Here is a 22,968-nt window from a genome sequence, read left to right as displayed (position 1 = left end):
TGCAGAAATTGACACGCTGATTTTAAAAACCTTTCTGTGAAGGCAAAGTCCCTATAAATGTCAAACTACTTTGAAAAGGATGAGTGAAAGATCATGGCTTCTGTGACAGAATGGCCTTTGATGGTGTGGCATAGGGTAAGGGGAGCCACGGACCAGAAGGAAGAATCCAGATATATACATGTACACATATGCCAGCTGATTTTTGACAAAAAATGTAAAAAGCACTTGATAGAAAATCAACAGTATTTTTAACAACAACACCGGAATAATTACACCGGATAGACACAAAACGTATCTTGCTCCACGCTTCACACCATACTAAAAAAAAAAAAAAAAAAATCATCTCAGGATGAGTCACAGGCATGAATATGGAAGAGAACACAGATTAAAAAGTGGAGCAAAACAAAGATGCCTGATACAGGATTGTGTATGCATAAAACCAGGCTAGGGATGCTGAGTGAGGAGGGCTGTGAGTTCAAGGGTAGCCAGAGCTACATAGGGAGGCACTGCCACTAAAATAAAATAAAATAAAATAAAATAAAATAAAATAAAGTAAAATAAAATAAAGGAAGGCGTGGGGTGGGCAAGCAAGGAGGGGAAGCTAGAATCTTACATGACTTTACATTGGCAAAGATTTTCTAGAACTACAACATCAAAGTGATTTTTTTAAATTGAGAATTGGACGTGGTGGTACATGTCTGTAATCTCAGCATTAGGAAGATCAGGAATTCTGGCATCACAGCCACTCCAGGGCCGGCTTTGGCTATCTGTGACACTGTCTACATACAGAGGCAGAGAAGATGGGAAAGGAGGAGAGAAATCTGATGATTGACAGTCTGCCGGAACAAAATCCTCGGCAACGTCTGGACAATGAAAGGACAACCGGTAGGAAAGTCTTTGAGACCATATCTGCACACAGGTTTTATATCTCTCAATTCAATAAGAATAAGGCATCAACCCAACCAAATATGGGCAAATAATTAATAGGCATTTCACCAAGCAGATAGACACATAACAAGCACACAAATGAAAAAAATTAGCATCATCTGGCTTTAGAAAAATACAATTTAAACCACAACAAGATGCTAGTACCCAACTCTCAGAATAACTAATGTTAAACTGATTACATTGTAAAATATATGCATGTATTAAATATCACAATAATACACACTAATAAAAAATGTTACTATATCAAATGCCATGGAGGAACTGGAACATTCTTCATGGCTATAGTGAATGTAAGAGAACACAGGCACCTTGGAGACAGTCAGTCATGATAAACACACCAATAACTGAGCACCCAGCACATAACAGCACACATGCACCAACATTTATATGTGCGTACTCACAGCAGTTTTATTAGAGACCCACACTGGACACCTCTGATATCTAACTGACAATAATGGATAAATAATGTCTAGTATATCCATGAAATGGACTACTATCAAAAATAAAAATAATGGCCAACTAATGTGTGTAACAATGTAGATTAATCTCACTTGATGGACCTAAGATGATGGAAGGCAGAAACATGCAAGGTATGAATCCATTCATAGTAAACAGCAGAAATCATATCAATAGCTGCCCAAGGGCTGGAAGTCATGGAACAGAGACATTGTAAAGGGTGTAGAATGCTTTGGACATGGCTGCTATGACATTGTCTTGATTGTGGTGATGGGGGTCACAGAAGTAATTAATGTCAGGCTGGTGACATATCTTAGTGAGCCAATATGCTAACCACCAAGCCCAATGATAGGAGTTCAATCCCATGAATTCATCCTCTGACCTCCACATACCCATGCACTCCATAGCCAGATCCCACGTACACATGCACATGTGATCACACATGCACTCCGTAGAAGCACACCCCTACACATATACACGCGTGCTTATGAAATTTAGTAATTGCAAAAAAAAAAAAAAACAGTAAAAGATGTCAAAGCTCATCAAAGCATACAGCTTAGATATGCTCAGCTTAGCACATGTAAAGCTATGTAAACTGCACTTTAAAGAAACTGAAAAAAAAATTAAAATCAGGTAGGGTCATCCAACTGACAGTTTTTCCCACACTGTTGACTTTTTCCCATATTAAGACATGCTAAGCTATATCTCCTCCATTTGAACCAAAGACCTCTCGGTGGCCGGTATCAGTCGAGCATTTCCTGCAAAAGGGCTGCTGCTCTCCAGCACAGCCTGAGACAGCGAGGTAACAAGAGTCTTTAACCAAGACTCTTGGAGCAAAGCAAGGAGTGAAACAGCGTCTGATTCCAAGCTGATGTTCTGTGCTGAGTGGCAGTGGTGGCAGAGGCCCAAACAAGAGAATACAGAGGAAAAGGCAAAGGAAAGATGTGGCCAGGGAGGAGCAATCATCCCTGGGGTAAGGAGGAGGGAGGACAAGATGCCAAGGGAGCCGGGGAGCTAGAAGGGGAAGAGCGGGGTTAATCTGGTGCAGATGGGTCTCTCAGGGTTTTATTCCTTGTGGCAAAATTACCCATGATGCTCTTGCAGGTCCCCCTCACTCTTTAATCTCATGCTCTGCTCTTTCTGGAAGAATGATGGATGCCTGAATTATCTTCTTATACAACATACTGATTTAAAATGATAACACAGGACACGGAACTGTGTCAGATAGAAGCAGCAGGTGTCACCTTTGACAATGCACAGTGATTTCTCTGGTTTTCTAGCTAGCTTTTGCCAAGTGGGCCACCACTAACTTTTGATGTCACCGGGTTGTTTTTAGAGCAATGTTTCTTTGCTGTATTTTAACTCCCGTGTTATGCGCAGCCATGGTCTGACATGGAAGAATGCATTACAGTGGTACGGCAAGAGCAGACACAGCATATTAGCCACATTGACAGAAGCCATACCCTACAGTCCCAGCTCTGCCTGTTTAAAACAAACCCATTCTTTCCCCCCTCTTCAGATCATACGTTCAAAACAAATCCATATGTACTTTCAGCACTATGAAATGATTTGTAAAAATCATAAGCTTTTCCTACCTTGACAAAAATGGTTGAATTGCATTCTTGCAACGCCTCCATTAAACTAATCACATGGAGACACACCATTTCTACCATCTGAAACAACAAATATCAAAGTCAATTCCATTCCTGGTGAACTCATCAGCAGCCACAGAGGTCTGGTACCCTGCATCCAGACCATAGAGAATGGCTCCCGTTCATCTCTGAAACCTTACACCAGAAATGGACTTTTCAAAGCCCCCATGGCCTTGAAATGGTCGTTCCTTAGACACTCAGGTCAGGCTGCTGTTGAACTTTAGGATGGCTTTCACTGATTTGCAGGGTTCTCTGGCTCCCGTTGGAGGACACAGGGCTTCAGCATCATTCTGGGCATCCTTACAGGTCTGTCTCTCTCTCCACTCACAGGGAGGCCTCTTGGGGAATGGCTTATAGATCTGCCTCTCCTGTTATATTCCCAGTGGCCCAGGTAGCCATGCTCACACTAGTTCAAATGAGATTGTAAATCACTCATTGTAAATCCTTAGGGATGGATTTTAAATACTCCAGGGAGGTTGTACTAGACTGCCTTACTGAGTTGAATAAACTTTTCAGGAAAAAAAAATAATTAATTAAAATTTGTATGTAAGAAATTTTGTATGTAAGAAAATATCTAAGAAATGCACTGGGGACATGTTCATTTGTAACATTTGAATGCCAAGAGGGATTTGGAGGAAAGCCTGGGCACAAAAGTCTGACATTGAATGAAAGTGCTAATCTCTAGCATAATGGGCAAAGCTCTAGTTTCAGCATCTTCAAAAGAACATAATATTTGATCCCTGAGTTCTTTTTTGGCCATAGAACTGTGATCCAATAAACACAATTATTTCTTTAGTACTAGGACCTGTTTGTGAACCCTATCATGAGCATAGCTTTCCTTGACCAAACCAAACATCCTTCCATATGTAATACCGTACCATCTCCTCCAATGAAAGAAAAGGAACGTGCTTCAATAAAGGAACTATGGGATCCTCCTTCCTTACAAAATATTCTCCAATTAAGACATCATGCCTAAATACCTCCGTGGCCAGGGCAGCAAGGGATCCTAGGTACAGCGGAATCACTATTGTGTGCTTCCAGTTTATTAACTGCCTATAGATCAGAACAACACCCATGGAACCCTTATGGCCAAGATCCTGGCTGCTGCCCCTTCAGCTGGGAATCCTCCAAACGCCAAATGAACCCCCCAGAATTTCTCACAAATACCTCCCACACACCTCCAACTAACTCCAGAAGGGCTATCCAAGTTTGCTTAATGAAATAGGTGCAGGCTGAGTGTTCCCCAGCTGTTTCCAGTGTAACCTGAGATAACCCTTCTCTTGGCTTTGAGACCTTCTGTGGTCAGTCTGCTCAAGACTATGACAGGAAGGTACCTAATGGTGGAGGTTTGCCCATATTGCTTTGGAATTTAGACCTGGCATGGCTTTTTCTCCTAATCCTTTGGCCTTTCAGCATCCTGAAGGTAGAAATTTCATACCGAGTTCATTGAGCACTAGGTAGGAAAGACAAACTATGTCTGCTTTGCATTTGGTTGGATTGTTTTGCTTTGCTTTTTTTTTTTTTTTAATGTTTAGGACCTACAGCATGCTACTTTGATATGGTAGCATGGCTAAATAAAGTCGCTTAACCCTGGCATTCCACTACATCCTCGTTTGTGGGTTTGTGGCTAGGAGTGGCTTGGGTGTATCCCAGGAACTCACCACTTTATTGTGGGCCATCAGCTGAAGGATGCTCGGTGTCACCCTGCTCCAGAATTCCAATGCTGTTAGTATTGCTGTGAAGCTGAATTCGTTCTGATTCTGGACATTGGTTGCCACGGCACTCTGTTCGCAGTATACCGTCCAGAGCTGGGCAAAGATGAATGCATGGAAGAGGGAGCACATGTGGAGCACGCAGGTCTGCAAAGGAAGAGGAGGACTGGTGTGCTCCGTGCTCACGGCAGGTGGCCTTGCCAGGGAGCACAGAAGACTCACAAAGGTTCTATGCTTTGAATCGGCTCTTCTCTGTCAGTGGGAGTGTTCTCGGAGGAAAAAAACAAACTTTTTCTTTAATTTGCAGACTGAATCTACCAACAGCCCTGTCCTTTCCTGAAACTGACATTTTCATCCCTAAGGTGGATTAGGAGCATGGATGTTCTATTTAGCCATGTTATCATGTTTGCACATCTATAGAACAGGGATAACAGCTAGTTTGCTGAAGGGTCCAGCTAGGAGTGAAAGAGAGGCAGGCAAGACCCGCCTCCCCGCGCTTAGATTCACACGGCAGCAGACCAGTGTCAACAGAAGACCTATCTGCGGTGGGCACTCACTGCCACAGCATTATGGAGGCTTTCCACAGAACTTCCACAGTTCCCAAGCCAACCTACTATGGACTTTACAGATGAAGAACTGAAGCTGGGGAAAATTAAATATTTTTTTTTCGAGTTCACAAAAGTTGTGGGGAGCAGAGGAAGCCCTGACTGAATAAAGTCTTGACTGAATGTGTGTTCTTGACATGGGCACTGCAATGTCCCATGGGAAAATGGTGAAGTCTTCTCCCTGGAGTGAGGACAACAAAATATTCTTCTGGTCATGTGCAGACGCTGGCAGTGTACACACAAAGTGTCCACCATATCCCCCTGTTCCCAGATGCTTACAGCCTGAAGACCACTCCCTTACAGGGGCTGCTTCTACTAAGGTTAGTTAAACTGGCCTCCTTGTCCAGATCTATACCATAGCCTGCCTTCAGGTTTGTATTTAATAACTACATCTCCTTGCTCAGCTGTAGGCAGTAACCCCACCGCCCTGTTCAATTCTATCTAATTAACACACTGAGTGTCTGGGATGCTGAGCCTTCTCTATCAGATAGTCCAGTCCACCCGATCCCAGATTTTCTGTGTGTCCATCTTTTCTAATTTCCCCCACTCTCCAGTCAGATCAAGTTCCTTGAACCATGCAAGAATGAGGCACAAAGGTAGAGACAGTTCCTCTGGCAAACATCATGTGGGTCAACTGGATAGGTACTCCATTTTCTCACAGAGCTTGCTCTGGCCTGTGTCTCAGGTTCTCTTAAACCCACTGGGATCTCCAAGAGCTTGCCTTGTAAGATTTGTGGTAGCTCAAAATGACCACGGTTGTAAAACATTAAGTAAATGTGTTCTTTGCCCAGAATTTGCCACACTGCAAGGTGTGCCAAGAGATAGTCCTCTGATTGTATAGAAAAGCCCACACAATGTCTCCGGTCCTTAAGTCTGCCCCTTAATGTCACAAAAGGTTAACCAATGATAAACTGTTCCCCCCAAAATGTATAAAAGGTGTGTGCGTTTGCTACTCCGGGTTGCTTCTATCCCGATTTCAGAATGACCCCAGCATGCTGGATTAATAAACCTCTTGCTTTTTGCATCGATCTGCGTCTGTGAGTAGGACATCCCAGATGTAAGGCTTTTCAGGTCTTAAAGCCTAAAGCCCCAGGGCCAGCCCCTGACTCCTGGTAGCTGACTTTCCTGGTTTGCAAGTCTGATCTCATGACTTATATCAGCCTGGGTTTTACTTTATTCTCTTAAGCATGCCATCTGTCTCTGCGATTTGCAAACTTCCTCTGGGTAGGTGATTCCAGTGTGCTTTGCTGAGCACCACGCTAGCTTCCTCACTTTCATGCTGTGTGTTCATGTGTCCTATGGGATTTGAGTCCAAAAAAAAAGTGTATAAAGAACAAGATGGGCATACATCTCCCCCCAACTTCATCCTTGGTTCTGAAAACTGAGCAGCAAATTTTTATTGTATTTGTAGTCTGTTATTTCGCTCTATTGTTTTGAGAAAAAACATTGCCTGGGAAACCACCTCTCCCTTGCTGTTATAATTTATTTCCATAAAAGTAAGCCAGAAAACAACTTAGGGACAGAAAAGACAGCCTGGGAATTTAAACAACTTTAAGGAAGGCATTAGCCCAGCTACTTTTCTAATAGACACGGGAGAGTGAGCAAAATGCTTCCCTTCTCAGAAGAATCTAATCAGCTGATAAGGGTCCTGCTAGCAATTCTAATGCACAGGGTCTGAGTCCTGCAGAAATCACTTACCTTTGATTGCTCTGGAAATCCAATTAGGATAACAATAAGGTGGTCTGCAATGTGGGAACCTGCATCCAGAGGTATGGGAAGGCATGGCGTGGAGGCGTTGGGACAGACTGCGTTATGTGTGAGGGACCCCAGAAGCAGCCAGGACAGCAACCGGATGTGGGAGACACACTCGATGAATTCTTTAGGTCTGTCAGGGAAGAAAGGCTGCATTAGGGGTGACTTTAAGTTTTCTCTTCCCTTCAATGCCCAGAGAATACTTAGCGGAGGAAGGGATTACGGTGTAGCCTCATAGGCTGGTACATAAAGCAAAACGCCAAGGCAAGAGTGGAAACCCAAAATCCTTTCTGTTTGTCTAGCCTTCTGCTCTAATCCCGGATTTTCCCTTCAGCAGGGGGAGGCTTTGGTGGGACAAGTCTCCCTGGACTCTTCTAGAATCTTTTCTTCTCAGAAAGTTCTTCCTAGACATCCCCATAATGGGAGGAGGAGCAGAGGAAAGGAAGACACACCCATTGAGTGCTTTATCTTCTGCTCCTGTTCGCCCTCAATCCTTCCTCTGGGATGACCCTGGTGAGCTCCAGGAACTCAGCCACAGGTGCCTGTCTTCAGTCGGGGCAAGTCGGGGGCAAGTACCTCCGCATAGCTCATTTCATCCCTGCAGCTGCTTCTGCTCTATCAAGCTGCCTGGAAGCACGGGGTGTGTGATTCACAGAGCCCGGCTTTCTAACTAGCTGAGATTTAGGGTTCATGTGATTCTTCGAAGATTTCAGCTTCCATCTGCTGTGAAAGCAAGCCAGGGTTAGGGGCTGGCTTCTTTTCTTCTTCTTCTTCTTCTTCTTCTTCTTCTTCTTCTTCTTCTTCTTCTTCTTCTTCTTCTTCTTCTTCTTCTTCTTCTTCTTCTTCTTCTTCTTCTTCTTCTTCTTCTTCTTCTTCTGTTTTTCTGCTAATCTGGTGGCCAGTAAATCACAGCAATCCTCTTGCTGTGATGTTCCCCCAGAGCAGGTTATTGTTTTTTATTAGATATTTTCTTCATTTATATTTCAAATGCTATCCCAAAAGTCGCCTATACCATCCCCCTGCCATGCTCCCCAACACACCCAATCCCACTTCCTGGCCCTGGCATTTCCCTGTACTGGGGCATATGATCTTTGGAAGACCAAGGGCCTCTCCTCCCACTGATGGATGACTAGGCCATCCTCTGCTACATATGCAACTAGAGGCACAGTTTGGGGGTACTGGTTAGTTCATATTGTTGATCTTCCTTTAGGGTTGCCAATCCCTTTAGCTCCTTGGATATTTTCTCTAGCTCCTTCTTTAGGGGAGGGGCTGGCTTCTTTTATGTGTAGCTCGTCACAAACTGCCCAAGGTCTGCAAACAAGCATAAGGATGGCATCTGTACTCCTTCCTTCTAGCCAGCTCTATTCCACTCTTAGAAATCTTCACCGGGGCCATTATCTCCATCTAAATCTCAGGGATTTGGGAGCACTTCTGCTCATTTGCATGCCCGTTTTAAATTTATTTTATGTGTATGGATACTCTGCCTCTGTGTGTGTGTGCAGCCCCCCCCCCCCCCAGAAAGCCAGAAGAGAACATCAGCTCCCCTGGGACTGGAGTTACAGACAGCTGTGAGCCCAATGTGCTGGGAATCAACCCCAAGTCCTGTGGAAGTCCAGCCTGGTGCTCTTAAGTCACAGAGCTGGTGCTCTAGTCCCCCTCCCCCACCTTTGAGATGCTAGGCACCTCACCCTTGCTGCATTGCAGAGGGAGGATGGTAGAGCCAAGGCAGATATCGGATCACGGCTTTGTTATCTCTGTGGTTGCCCCGGGAGATTTCCATAGCTGCAATCTGGGCCAGGCCAACTTTGAGATGGCCTCCGAAGGTGTCCTCGTGCAGAGGCTGGGAGCACGTCTTCATGTGGCTCTGCAAAATCAAATGATACATTGTAATCCTGGCAGACACCTGGAGGCGTTCCAGACTACTTACTTTCTCTATTACATCCTGACCTCAGTTTCCCCTCCCTCCTCTCCCCCAGTCCCTTTCCCTGCCCACCTCCTAGTCTTCCCCAGAGTCACTGCCTCTTCCTCCTCCTTTCCCCTCAGAAAAAAGCAGGCCTCCCAGGGATAGCAACTAAACATAGCAAATCAAGTCACAAGAAGACTAGGCGTAGCTCCTCTTGAAGGCTGGATGAGGTAAGCCAGTAGGAGGAAAAGGGTCCCAAACGCAGGCAAAGAATCAGGGACAACCCCATTCCTACTGTTAGTAGAAAGGTCAGGTTGTTCCCAACCCCACCCCATAGCACCCTAGGCACACAAGCTACTTAGCATCTTGAATGGTTTCCCTCTGTGGAATTGTTCAATTTTTTTTTTTTTTTTTTTTTTTTTTTTTTTTTTTTTTAGCTCAAGCATCCCTTCCCTGAGCTCCATAGCCAGATCCATGCTACCGTCTACTACTCCTTTACAGCAGGTGTGAAAGCTTGATTACAGCTTATGTAAACTAGTCACCACATCTGGCTCCTAGCAGATAAATTAAATGAGGGCAGCTATTGTGTCTGCAGCCTGCATTTGCCCACCAACGTAGTCCTATAACCGGGCTAGGCATAATGTAGACTCTCACTGCGTATTTGCTAAGTTAGTTTTCAAGGTTTCTTTTGCTCAAGGACTTGAGACATAGATTCTAGACCCAGTTCTGTCCCAAGTAGCCAATGACCATGTTTGAGTCACTTGTCTGGTAAGAAAGCAATGTTGGAGTATGGCTGCTGCCCAGGCCACTGTTCTCTGTGGCAATTCTGCCTTCCACAGATGGAGTCAACCTGCTGAGACACAGTCCAGATCCCCCAGCTATCAGACTCCCAGTGCCAACAGCACTCGCTTGGGAGATGAGTTCACATGGGAGCAGGTATTATTGGTGGACACACATCCTCACGCCCTCCTTCCTTACCTCCTGCCTGGGAATCAGAGGGCCTGGCTGGGTGCTTGTGCTATGATACCTCCTCCTCCCCCCCCCCATCCTCAGACAGGCACCCCACTTCTGCAGTGTGAGCTTTGAATCCTGTTTTCAGGGGCCCTGCCATGCCAGCGTGGCATTGGTACTGAGCCGTGAACTCTCTTGAGAGCCACTACAATGCTTCTGTCTGTCTGTCTGTCTGTCCATAGTGTTAGTAACTTTCCTTTTAAACTCTTTGCTTCCCAGCTGTTCCTCTGAGCACCCTTCTTGAAAATCCTCATCTCTAACCTTGTAGCTACTGAGGGTTCCTATAGGAGTTAATGGTCAGAGGTTGAATTGTATCAACGTTTCGACCACCCCTGGCATTTGTGAATATTTTTTGAGAAGTTTCTGTAAAACAAGCTCAAAATGTTTAGGGATGACTGCTGCCTTTTCTTTTTGTATTGAAGTCACTCAGGTTCATGTAAGCAGTCCATGACTGATGACCAGTTTATGACTAACAGACAAGGAGGCTCGATAAATGTCTGGGTCTGGACGTGGTAGACACTACTACCTTGTCTTACAGCTCTCCCCGCCTCTGTACCAAGAAGCAACCTGATGGGCTGCTCAGAGTCTAAAGATAGAGCCTAGTGAAGAGGCCATGTTCTCAGCAGATGGATTTCTGAGCCCACGGGCTCCTATTTGTCACAAAGGGAATTGTTCAGTGCCCCTCTCTGGATAGTTTCGGCCTGCCCTCTGTCCAGAGCCTTCCTCAACTCTTTCAGACTTTTAGCTCTGTGGTAGGAGCATGGCAGAGCAAGGTACCTGCCAATCATTCATCTCACCACTACACCCCCTGAGCAAGCAATAAACTCAGTAACCACACTGGGATGTTGCTCGCCATGTAAACTGAATCTTGTCATTCCCTTCATCGTTTTCTTAAAGACGATAGCTTCAAAGCAGATACAGTCACTGGCTCGTGATTGACCCAGGTGCCACACAGTCTTCCTGAGTTTTTTTTTTTTTTTTTTTTTTCCATCTTCAGCACATTAGACAAGGAAGGAGCCTGCTGACTCTTATGGAAGAGACTAGAGCTGGAGGTATCAAGATGTCTCTGGCTGGTAGGAGGGGACGCCACCAGGGCTCACAGTAGTCTGAGGTTCAACTCTGTCGCCACTTTCTACGGAGAGCGACTTGACAAGGCCATTTCACCCAAGCCACAGTTTCTACATTTTGAAAGGGAGCTAGCATTAAATAAGGACATTTAAAGAATGGAGAGAATATTTTTAAAACTACATAAAAAGCTGATAACATGGGGCTCTCCTTTCTTCCTTTTATTTTGCAGAACTGCTGGACCCCAATTCTTCAGACCCCCAAGAATGGGCTCATTCTATAGTGCTGCAGCTACTTCTGCAGGGAGCAACAGATTCCCTTGTGGGTCTATCTTACTGTCACTCTGTTTTGTACCCTAAGGGGCGAGTGGGCAGAAGGCAGCTTACCTTGAGCTTGGTTAGTGTGTGCATGTCAGCCATGAAGTCCAGCACCTCACTGACATACTGCCGTATGCATTCCATTGCTGCCGTCCCACACTGAAACACAGGGACACGGCTCAGTCATGGCGCCACTTCTCATGCCACCACAGACTCACTGTGAAGCTGTCTCCTTCTGTTACCCCACCCCCTCTGCTACCTTCAGTACAATGCTGGTTAAAAACAACAATAACAACAACAACAACAACAAAGGTTTGTGCTAGAGAGCAAAGAGACAGGAAAGCCTGAAAGAAAGGAAAGTAATTGCTACTCCACCAGATAACTGAATTGACGCTTCCTTGCTTTTAATTCGGTGTAAACACAAGAATCGGAGCTAACTGATCCATCCCATGCTCCAGGGAAGTATCGAAGTTTCAGATGCCTGTGAGATGTGCACTCTCAAGGTTTACACTACCTTAATCATCTCTACCCTGCCCCCCTGAACACATACAGGTATTATATTGTGTGTGCAGGGTCAAAAGTTGTTTTCAAATCAAGCACGGTTTGACTTCGCATGCACGGCAGACGTGTTGAGGTAGAATTGTGTGCTCATTTTGAGTTCTTTCCAGAACAGGTAACTAGAAGAAGGGAGATGGACTCCCTCATACACTTCAAGTGTGTTTGATCAACTTCAGGACAAAGGAAAAGGCACGCTTGTGTGGTGGGTTATGGACTGGCAGGGACCTGCCCTCTGGGAGCAGTGTGGTGAATCTGGGATTCGAAGTGAAACAGCAAAGTGGATGGACAGGCTCCCTCATCAAAGCCGTGCCTGCCAGAGAACCCACATGTCGGCTGCATAATTCGGATCAAAGGCACACAGGCTTTGAAGCCCTGTGAATACCCTGCTTACAGCCTCTCTGGGCTTCCTTTAGGGAAATCTGGAACATTACAGACTTAACTAGCTCACCCAGAGACTTTCATTTCCCCATATTCATGTAAATCTGCACCGCACTGAACTGTATCACCTCCCCTCTCTTCTAGAATGTTCCGCTTGTCAATTCCTCTGACGGGATAACAAATAGTAAAATAAGGTCAGTGGCCAGCCTGTCAGCGTTTTCCAAGCAGCTCACACGTTCTAAGGCTTTCTCCTTCTCATTTAAATCCAGTGAAGGAATTATAAAAGGTTATTGTGCTCCGGCTTTTGCAATATGAATCCTTCAATGTGAAACCAGGATTCCCCTCCCCGATTTATTCCACTCTCTCTGACCTTTCATGTATCATGCAAATGGGAGCAGAGACTCTGCTCTTGAATTTCTTGAAAGGGATTTGTTTCTTTCATAGGCAATATTTTATACCAGTTCAACTAGGCAAATGTCACTGAAAAGAATCACTCGGAACATTATTCAATATTTACCCTTGCATAGTTAGCTTGTTCCAGTGGCAGCGACTACACCCAGCTTTAAAACCCACCTTGGGCTCAGGAAAATCTTGGGGAGCGAGCCATCTGCATTTTAAAAAGCACACCGTTGTAATTTCCAATCCCCCTCTTCCTTTGTAAGATTTGGACATATCTTTAGATGTGTCACCAGAAGACAGAAAACGGGACCATGCTCCCTGCATTTCAGAAGGATCTGTCTGCTCTGACAGGAAACTTGTGACAAAGGAGCTGGGCTCACACTAACCACAAGCATGTGAGCTGAAACCCCTCTTCCAAAACCATCTGTTTTCAAAGCTATATTTCTTATATTATAAAAACAGTGCAAGTTCATTGCAGAAAGGTGGAAAACACAAAGTATTAAAAAAAAAAAAAAGAGCAATGTAAAATTCTATAACCCTAAACCTTGCCTTTCTCTTTTGAGAGAGCTGTGGCTCATATCTCCTTCAAACACTCTGCTGAGGGTACCTAACACGCAGGGGACAGAAGACTGACGTGACATAGCTCTGTAGTCCTCCGGTTAAACCCATCACAAGCATTTCCTGATGGAGTAACAGTTTTTGAAATCTTTGCTTGATATCCACATAGCAGTCTACATTATGGGTGGACCTGGCTTTACCTAAACCGTGGTGGTGTTGGGCGTTCCCCTTGCTTCCACACGACCATCGGTAAGTATAGTTAGTAATCAGGGCTCTGCAGAGGATAGCAGAATGGGTGGCACCTGCCAATGGTGACAAGGTGCCAGTTATGACAGGCAAATCCTGGTGTACCACTGGGTAACAATAGTGCCTACAACTTTGGCCTGAGGACTGCTCATATGTGAAGTGTTTGCAAACACGATGCCCATGCCCAGGCTGTGGTGATGGTTCCACAGGTGTCTGCTGACCTCCAAATCCATCAGGTTTCATAATCAGCGATCTACAGTTTTTTACAAGTCAACCAAAGCTTAAAGTTTTTTGGTAAGAAAAAAAAAATTCTGCTGATTACTTATTTCACTTTTATGTTTTCAGATATTTTATATTTATTGTCCTTGAATTCATTCATTCATTCATTCATTAACTGGTGGCAGGTGAAAGTAGAAGATGTCTTTTGGGGCTTCTTGTTGTTACAAAGGACCTGGGTTCGATTCCCAGCACCCACATGGAGGCTCACTACCTGCTCAGGCACCAAGCATGCACGTGGTGCACAGATGAACATGCAGGCAAAAACACTCATACATATAAAATAGTGAAAAATAGGTTGGTTTGGTTTTTTTTTTTTTTTAAGACAACTTTTGAGTGGCCTCCTTTGTGACACTGGGAAGGGTTCTGGGGGAGGATCCTGTAACGGCTGCTTTGGTGGTGACGGTGGTAAAGCTGCCTTCTTCTTGATTCTGACACCTTTTGCAGCGTAGCAGAGCATTTCTTTTATCAACCATGTAGGTAGCAACTATCACCCTCTAAGGAATTAATCAACACAGGCAGAGAATATGCAGAGCTTCTGGCTGCCCAGGCACGTAACTGGACCACATTTCCCATCCTCCCTTGCAGCCGCTGTGTCCTTGTATGAGATAAGCCAAAGAGATATGGTAGCCTAGACCAGACCTATGAAGGTTCCTATGTTTGTGCTTGCTTCTTTTCCTCTAACCTTACCAGTTGATCACAGAGGCTGAGGGAGAGAGGAGCCACCTCTGAAGTCGTTGTCATCCCTGACTCGTCTCTGGAGGTCCATGCAAACTCCACGCAAGGAAATGAAACTCTTCCATGTGCTAAGCTACCAAGAACTGGAATTTGACCCTGTCCCTTCTCACACTATACTGACAACAGTTAAAAGCCCTTTAATATCACTGGGGTAATTCCCCTCCCATGAATCTATCATAAGGGAAGAGTCTGAAGTGTGGACGCAGTTTTAAGATGTTCACTGAAACTAAGACACCCACGGGTAGTGTCTGTTAGTATTGTTTTGTAGCTGTTGTTTTAGGGGAGTTTTCTATGATGCCGGTCTGTTGCTCACTATAGAAGCCACCGTGCCCAGCACTGGCAAGCCGTACTTACTCACTCTGCACAGTGCTTAACAGGCATTATCTCAGCTGGTTCTCAACATGGACGACAAGGAAATGGGGAGCCACAGTGACTTTACTCTCAAGTCACTGTTTGTGAATGCCAAGCCTCAGGCTGGGATCCAGTCTGAAGCATCATTCACCGAGATCCAAAAGCACAGACCATTCGCTTGGCCAGGACTCACCCCGGGCACAGAGGCGATCATCTGCTTGCTTAGGATGGTGGACTCAGCCAGCTTGGTTCCAGCATCTGCACAGATAAACTAAAAACACAAACAAACAAAACGGCGAATTACTCCTGACAGCACTCGCACAGCCATAGAGCTAACTTATAACCGCATTGAGAGGGTTTAGGTTCACGCATGTTTGCTTCCGTCGTGGTCCACCCTGGAGCCTTGATCATCATGGTGGTTCGTCCCTATCAGCTTAGAAACAGCATGAATATGGTGCACGTCCACTTCGCGCACAAACCCAGAATTAAATCGAGAGCTCGCAAGGCTCCCAGTCCTTCCTGCAGCATTTGACAGCTGGTGGGACACACTTGTGGACTTCCAAGACTTCCAACATGACAGCGCGACGCAGAGTAAAGACAGAAAAAAAAAAATGGGTGTCAGAGTGAGGACTCTGTTCCTCCCCAACAATCCTCCATGTCCATCTTCTTCCCTCCACCTCACTCACAAGTGCTCCCTTGTGCCGAGAGGGCCTGGGTCCTGTCCCATGCACACACATGGGCAACTTGGCCGCCACCATCGGACTTCAGTAGCTTCTCAGCCTGTGTGTGTGTGTGGGGGGGACTCTTCCCAAGAGCTGACCTGACATGGCCCTCTGCAGAGCTAGCCTGGTGTCCCAGAGTGGCCCAGAAAGACTTTATGAATCAATTAATCAATTACGATTTAGACCATGATGAGGATGGATTTGCCAGATTATAATTTAATTTGCTTTCATTATAGACCTTGGCAGGTGTTTCCTACTTAACCTAACATTTGGCTGTTTATGGTCTGGGGAGTGTAGGAGATTGTGGGAGAGCTAACTGAAGCCCAGGGATTGCCGAGTAAGTAATTCCTGTTTAATCTCTCTCCTTGGCCTCTGGCTTGTATCCTAGCAACTTTGGAACCCAATATTTGCGGGACTCAGAGACAGACACCCCTCTCCTTCCCATCCGTTTGGAAGGTGTGGGGAACCTGGGTGGGTCAGATAACCTGCGTGGAGCTAGGCCAGTTCCATTCTGTCAAACTGGAAGAAGAGACAGCAGTTGGTGTGGAACAGAGGGAAGAGGAGGCCTGCTGAGAAATTATGGTACTCGAGAATGGAAACCAACATTTGGGCTAACTTAAATGGGGTCCCACGCACTGCTGATGAGCAGCAGTTTTAGCTAACGAAGCTGAAGTCTAAGTCAATGGCCTTCTGAGGCCCAAGCCTAAGGGCTAACTAACTCTGTTCCTCACCAGGGGGAGGTGCAGCCACTCAGGAAAGGAATTTAGCTTTAGTCTCAAGCTCAAGCTATGGGGATGGGGGGATGGGGATGGGGTGGGGAGCTATACTGAGAGCTGTGTGGCAGGGGTGTGGCACAGAACTTGGCATGCATCCACTGGCTATCTAACATGCTCATTTCTAGTGCTGCATAAGGAAAAGTCCTCAATCAGGTTCAGACACCTTTCCTTTGGCCAGGATCTGTAAGTAAAAGCTGTGAAATGGGTAGGTAACATTTAACAGACTAGCAGAGTGCTCCTGGCCCAACTGCTAGCAGCCACTGTGTGTTTTCCCACAGAGCGACTTTTCCAAAGCTGTCTGGGGCTGCATTCTGAGACAGACATCCTCTAGCCAAGTGCTAGATCCTTCAGGACACCAGGGCTAACTTTCATTCTTATGATGAGAAAGAGACTCCAGCAAGGAGGTCATGGTGAGACAGAGCCATGCCAACTCTGTGACAGAAAGGGAACTAGAGAAGTCTCTCTTGGGACAGCGGGAAGTCCTGGGTCCTTCAAATGCACTGGTGTGGCCTCGTGGCCACTGAGCAAGGGGCGGTCAGCAAGGAAGCACCAGATGTGAGCACCAGGCTCCACCTTCAGCAGGTGCCTGCCAGCTGGTGTGTTCAGGTTCAAAACTGTCATGACTTATACAAGTCAAAAAAGGGGGGGAACTTCCCTTGAAAGAGAGTAAAAGTGGTCCTCTAAAAAGCCGGGTACTGGGATGAATGTACATCAATCCAGCGTAATTTTACCGCATATGAACAACCGACTTCAGTAAATCTGTCGCTTTCATTACAGCCGCCAAGCACAAACTGGCAAGGCCCTCCACTGTAATGGTGTAGATCCGCTCAACTAGAAAGAGACAACTAAAGTCGGGGGAGGGGCGAAGTAAGTGGTGTGCTTTCATGTAGCAACAATGAATAAAAAAAGATGTTGTGAATCTGAAAGAGAGCAAGGAGCAGTGTGTGAGAGCTCTGGAGAGAGTGGGAAGGGAAGAGATGGTGTAATTATATTATAATCTCAAAGATAAAAACATTCAAAACATAACCACGAGAATTCTATGCTTTCAGAGAGAAATTTACCATTGAAATATGAGCTCCTCCCTGAGAAACAGAAGGGTACAAAGAAGCGCACCACTAAGTTCATCACTAAGTTCTCGCCATTACCCAAGAATACCCAAAATAGAGCTTCTACATGGCCTCCCTTAGGGCAGTTATTAGTAACTCCGCTAGTATTAGCAACTCGATCAGCGGTATGAATTAAAAACAGCAGCTATACCTTTGTTCTCAGCCCACATCGAACCTATTTTTAAAAGAGAACCTTTTACCAACATGATCCCGTGGCACTTGGATATGCAGGTATCCTATGGCGTGGGAGGGGTGCATGCAAATTAGCAGAGCATTCTACTCTCCAAACCCAGGAGCAGAGGAAACCCATTTGGATTTGAAGTTTGTCTTCTCAGTGACTTTTAATGAGTTGTTGCTCTGTCGTGGAAGCTTGAGAGGAGGCAAGCATTCACTGTGGGGCAGGTGTCTGTGGCACTGCCATCATACTGCGCACAGTTAAGGAAGAGTACCACAGCTCCTTTCGGATTACTCATCCATCTAGTAAAGTATTTCTAGGGATGCAGCCGAAGGAAGCCCTGCTTTGCTGGTTCTTCACAGGACTGAGGGTGAATGTCTAATCTGGTGTCAGGGCAGCAGGTTGTTCTCACTGATGGCAGCAACGTGATCCACGCTTGTTACCAAGCTGGGGACTTTGTCCTCTTTGCCACCCTCTTCTGCCTCCCAAGTTGTATTTTTCAGTTACAGAGACACACCCTGGTGCCCTCAAAACACGGTCAACTAATTCACGTGAAGAAAGCCAATGTCCCGGGGTCCCAGGTACTGTCCTTGCTGATTGTCTGGGAGTTGGTGCTACCCTCCAAAAAAGAGTGGAGCGTGAGTCTAGCTGAGGCCTTCTGGCCAAGGACCAAGCGGGAGAGTGGGGGGGGGGATGTCTCCTCCCCCCTCCCTCCCCCCAGAGCCAGCTAGAGGACCCAGCAGGGAAAGGTGAAAGGAGCAGACATGGAAACCATGGGGATATGAGAGGGGAGACTGAACGTCTCTCCTTTACCCGTGGAAAGCTCTCTCCACAGCGCGGGGGGCTGGGGGTGGGACCCCCGAGGGGACAAGGAAGCTATGCTGGCTTCAAGCTATGCCTCACTTTCACTCATCTTGTTAATAACTAGAGTGATTTACTCTAGGAGTTTAGAGAACATGGGTTACTTCAAAATGGCATGATGTTTATTTTAATTTTTTTGTTAGAGAAGGGGGAAACATTAGTCACAAAGCCGTTCCTCCAGAGTAGAATAGTAATGTTTCCTGAACACAGCTTCAACACGAATAGTTTCTAAACTTAATGACTCTCTCTCTCTCTCTCTCTCTCTCTCTNTGTGTGTGTGTGTGTGTGTGTGTGTGTGTGTGTGAGAGAGAGAGAGAGAGAGAGAGAGAGAGAGAGAGAGAGAGAGAGAGAGAGAGAGAATAACCCCCTAGTACTTGGAAGACTGAGGCAGGAGCCCCTGGGAAGTTGAGGCCTAGACTACAAGATGAGACTCAGTCTTAAAAAACAACAAAGTAAACGTGTTGTATTTGTGACAGGGGACACACATTCCCGGGTCCCATCTAGAAAAGTCTTAGCCTTCTCCCTTGTTACAGCAAATGTTTTTGTTATTTACACACCACCCGGTGCTGCAGTAATCACTGTTTTCCCAGCTGCCGGGTAATTGAAACTGTCAGCGTTCTTTTGCAGGTTTTGTGATGAGCGCTTATTACGGTTGACTCATGTACTTCAGAGAAAGCAGCCCAAAACAGCTACAGCGTGAGGTGCCAGACCCCAGGAAGATCAGCCACACAGATATGCTGTGCTCAAGACTGAGGCCAGTTAATTATCCAGTGCTGTGGAGAGCACCCAGGCCCCCTGAGCTTGTTTGAAGCCTCGCGGTCTCTGGCTACCTAACACGCCAGGCAGACACTTGTCCTTGATGGCCCGGCTGTAATGACAAGCCCCGGCAAAGTTTTCCCTGATTGCACACTACACAGGACAGAGTCCTGCCTGTTCACACCTTTCCCCAAGGACCTTCTTCATCCCTGTTGCTCCTGGCACGAGTCACAGTCTATGTTAGAGATTTAGATGGGCTCACTTGCGATGTTGTTAAGGACAGTGGGGACAGAGGGCTTCAGCCCCTCATGTGTAGCCCAGTACCTGAGCGTGTAGTCACTGTCATAAGCCTCCAGTGCTGGTCTTCGGGCCATCACCTTAGTGGACCCACATCAGCTGATCCCCACTTCCCACCGCATGGACTCAGCACATCCTGCCCATTGGCTGTGTCTGGCTTGGCCCATCCTCATAAATACAGAAGATTCTGGGGCTCGCGCATGCTCAATGGACCACGTAGCCTCACTCTGGGCTTTGTTGGTCCCATCTCCACACTGTTGTCTGAGCTGCCTGGCAACAGATGAATTACAAATTCCTTTTCTTTTTAAATTCTTTGATTTGAAATTTCCCCTCTCTTGGGAATCTGTGTGTGTGTGTGTGTGTGCATGCGTGTATGCCTAAGAAGCCAGAAAAACTGTTGGATCTCTCCTTGAGCTGGATAAGTCAGATGTGGGTGCTAAGGAACCAAACTTGGTCCCTTACAAGAGTAAACAAGTACTCTTAACCTAATGACCATCAGTCTCTCCAGCCCTGAATTGCAAGTTTCTTGATGAGAAAAATTATTGTTCTATTTTACTTTTATTTTTTTATAATCATTCACAAAACTAGATCCACACCAGGGGAAAAATTACCCCTCTTTTGTCTCTTTTAGCCAGTTGAAGAATCAAGTACACTATGAACATTAGACCACCACTCCCCTGTCTCCTGACACACAGGCTTTGGTCTCAGGCACATGTCCCAGGCCTCCATTCCCTGTCCCCAACACAGGCAAGATCATGAGAAGTTTTGCGTATGCAGCACAGGCCTACCTGGACAAGCAGCAGGAGGTTTGTGTCTGGCAAAGGTGACTTGAGCTTCAGGGCCTGTAGAAGTTCCAGAACAACGCTCCGAGACAAGTAGAACTTATCCCTCTCCTAAATAAAACAAGATAGAAATAGTCTGGTCATTTTCAAAGTTCAGTCCACATGATCTGAGCCAAACGAGCCTCAAAAATTGACAGATTGGAGACTCAAAACAGAGCTTAAAAGTGCAATGCCAGCCAACATGGTGCTGGGTCCATCAAAAACCAAGTTTACTCTGGGCTTTCTTAGTGTACGGTCCTAGACAGAGCACATGCCTGGAGGATGTGGAATCCAGACTCTAGCTGACGCTTGTCTCTATCCTCATTAGCTTCTGAAACTGCAGCTCAGTCTCTCTGTCCTATGTCCACACTCTCCGAATTCCCAGGGGCAACTGGCCTTCAGGGATAGACTCACAGCTCTACAGTATGGTGCTCCTCTGGACACTAACCTCATGATGTCTGTGTATTTGGCTATCATACTGATGCTTCCAAGAAGCTTAAAAGAAAATGTTCTACTTACTTAAAAAAGTCTCTTATATACACATACCACACACATACACAACATACACACATACCATATACATAAAACACATACACACACAACACATTCATACACACACATACCACATACACATTCATATTCTCTCTCTCTCTCTCTCTCTCTCTCTCTCTCTCTCTCTCTCACACACACACACACACACACACACACACACACACACACACACACACACACTGAGCATGTGGGTGTGCCCTGCATGGAACTCATGCTCAGACTATGTCATACTATCGCTTGTGCTTCTACCGTATACACAAGGTTCTGCTTTTACAGAATATATGGCTTAGCTCTGCTTTTACAGAATATACGGCTTAGCTGTGGGGAACAAAGACTTTGAAGATGGTCTCACCACAATTCCTCAGCATGTATATGCCAAGTGAGTGTACCTCTGAGTCATGGAGTGTTAGAGTGTTTAATTTTAAAATTGCTGCTTCAGTTGCTGACTTATGCCTCATTTTTAAAACTGCTACATGAATTTTAGCTTGGAATTAGGAAAGAATTTCCAACAAGGTGAGGTGGCCTTGAATATACTTCTCAGTTTCTGTGCTACATATTTATGCAAAGCATGGTTCTCAGCACCAATGAGAATAAAATAAAATCGCAAACGACTCTGAAAAACATTAAAGACAATCTATGTCCTACAGGATCAAATATCCCAGTAAGACTTGATTCTTTATGTAAAAATAAACAAGCAGATCCATCTCATTCATAAGAATTTTTAAAATAAAGATTCACTTTTTAATTTTTAATGCATTTGTGCATGTATCTGTGTGTGGGCATGTGCCTATGAGTGCAGGTGGCTGCAGTGGCCAGAAGAGGGCACTGAATCCCCAAAACTGGAGTAACAAGCAGCTGTAAGCTGCCCAACATTGGTGCTGGGAAGCTAACTTAATTCCTTTACAGGGCAAGTGTGTTTTCTTACTGCTGAGCCATCTTTCCACCACCGAAACCTTTCCTTTACCTTTAATAAATGGTAAAAGTGCATGCCCACCAAATAATAGTTCTAAAATAAACATACCCATGGTTTATTAGCAGTAAATATTTTGTTGTAACTGGGCAGTGGTGGTGCACACCTTTAATCCCAGCACTTGGGAGGCAGAGGCAGGCAGATTTCTGAGTTTGAGGCCAGTCTGGTCTGCAGACTGAGTTCCAGGACAGCCAGGGCTACACAGAGAAACCCTGTCTTGAAAAACAAAAACAAACAAACAAACAAAAAACCAAAAATTTGGTTATATGCCTATTTTTAGTCCTGCATATCCCAGGTGGCTCACAAGGCCCTGCATTTAACACCCTGGTTTGCAGTTTTTCATGTACGAAGGGCACTCATCTGTCTTCTCCTTCCTTGCTGCCCCTGGCTGGCTGGAATCAGGAGCTTGCTGCCCCATGGAGTGTTTGGGCAGTGCTCCCAGTTTCTCTTCTATCAGTGTGCATAGGTGCAGATCAGTGTGTTTATAAACCCTGAGTGGACGTCATCACTAGGGCTGCATGGTGTTCATCTGTGAGAGGCTTTAAACTGTGGATGCCATCTTCCCTCAGTTACGAGCAATCCACTCTTTCTCTCTTCTCCACTGGTTGCTGTGTATTATGTTTCTGTAGAAAACTACCCGTCTTGTACAAGGACTCCAGGTACTGGTTCAGTTGACTGTCTTAGCCCCAACATGCATGCTTCTATGGTTTTTGTTGTTGTTGTTTTTTATTTTATTGTTTGCCAATACTCTGTATCTGTGCCATCCATCTGCTTTTTCTGACCTCTGTACTCAAGGGTCTGAATACAGGGCCACCTTAGCTCGGTGGCTTCTCTGTGGAGCTGTGTGACACCATCCTTAGCCCCCTCCCTAAACTCTCTGCTCTCGCTTGTTATATAGGTTGGCCTATTTAGTTCATATAGCTTTTCTTTCTTTCTTTCTTTCTTTCTTTCTTTCTTTCTTTCTTTCTTTCTTTCTTTCTCTCTCTCTCTCTCTCTCTCTCTCTCTC

General features: G+C 45.6%; 1 protein-coding gene across 14 annotated transcripts in view; it reads right to left on the bottom strand.

Moving 5' to 3' along the window:
- Unc79 (unc-79 homolog, NALCN channel complex subunit) overlaps positions 1–22,968 on the bottom strand; it is a 232,442-nt gene that overhangs the window by 7,580 nt on the left and 201,894 nt on the right. For all 14 annotated transcript variants that reach the window (XM_021201628.2, XM_021201627.2, XM_021201626.2 and 11 more), the window contains 7 exons: positions 20,407–20,511; positions 15,119–15,196; positions 11,491–11,580; positions 8,814–8,989; positions 7,072–7,258; positions 4,718–4,915; positions 3,000–3,077 (listed from right to left, as the gene is read on the bottom strand). In XM_021201628.2, the coding sequence (XP_021057287.1) occupies positions 3,000–3,077; positions 4,718–4,915; positions 7,072–7,258; positions 8,814–8,989; positions 11,491–11,580; positions 15,119–15,196; positions 20,407–20,511 (912 nt within the window). The remainder of the gene's footprint in view (positions 1–2,999; positions 3,078–4,717; positions 4,916–7,071; positions 7,259–8,813; positions 8,990–11,490; positions 11,581–15,118; positions 15,197–20,406; positions 20,512–22,968) is intronic.

The sequence above is a fragment of the Mus pahari genome, chromosome 7 (assembly GCF_900095145.1).
Source record: "Mus pahari chromosome 7, PAHARI_EIJ_v1.1, whole genome shotgun sequence".
NCBI classification, from domain to species: domain Eukaryota; kingdom Metazoa; phylum Chordata; class Mammalia; order Rodentia; family Muridae; genus Mus; species Mus pahari.
Note: the sequence above shows the minus strand (reverse complement) of the source record. Positions and strands in the feature narration are given on the sequence as shown.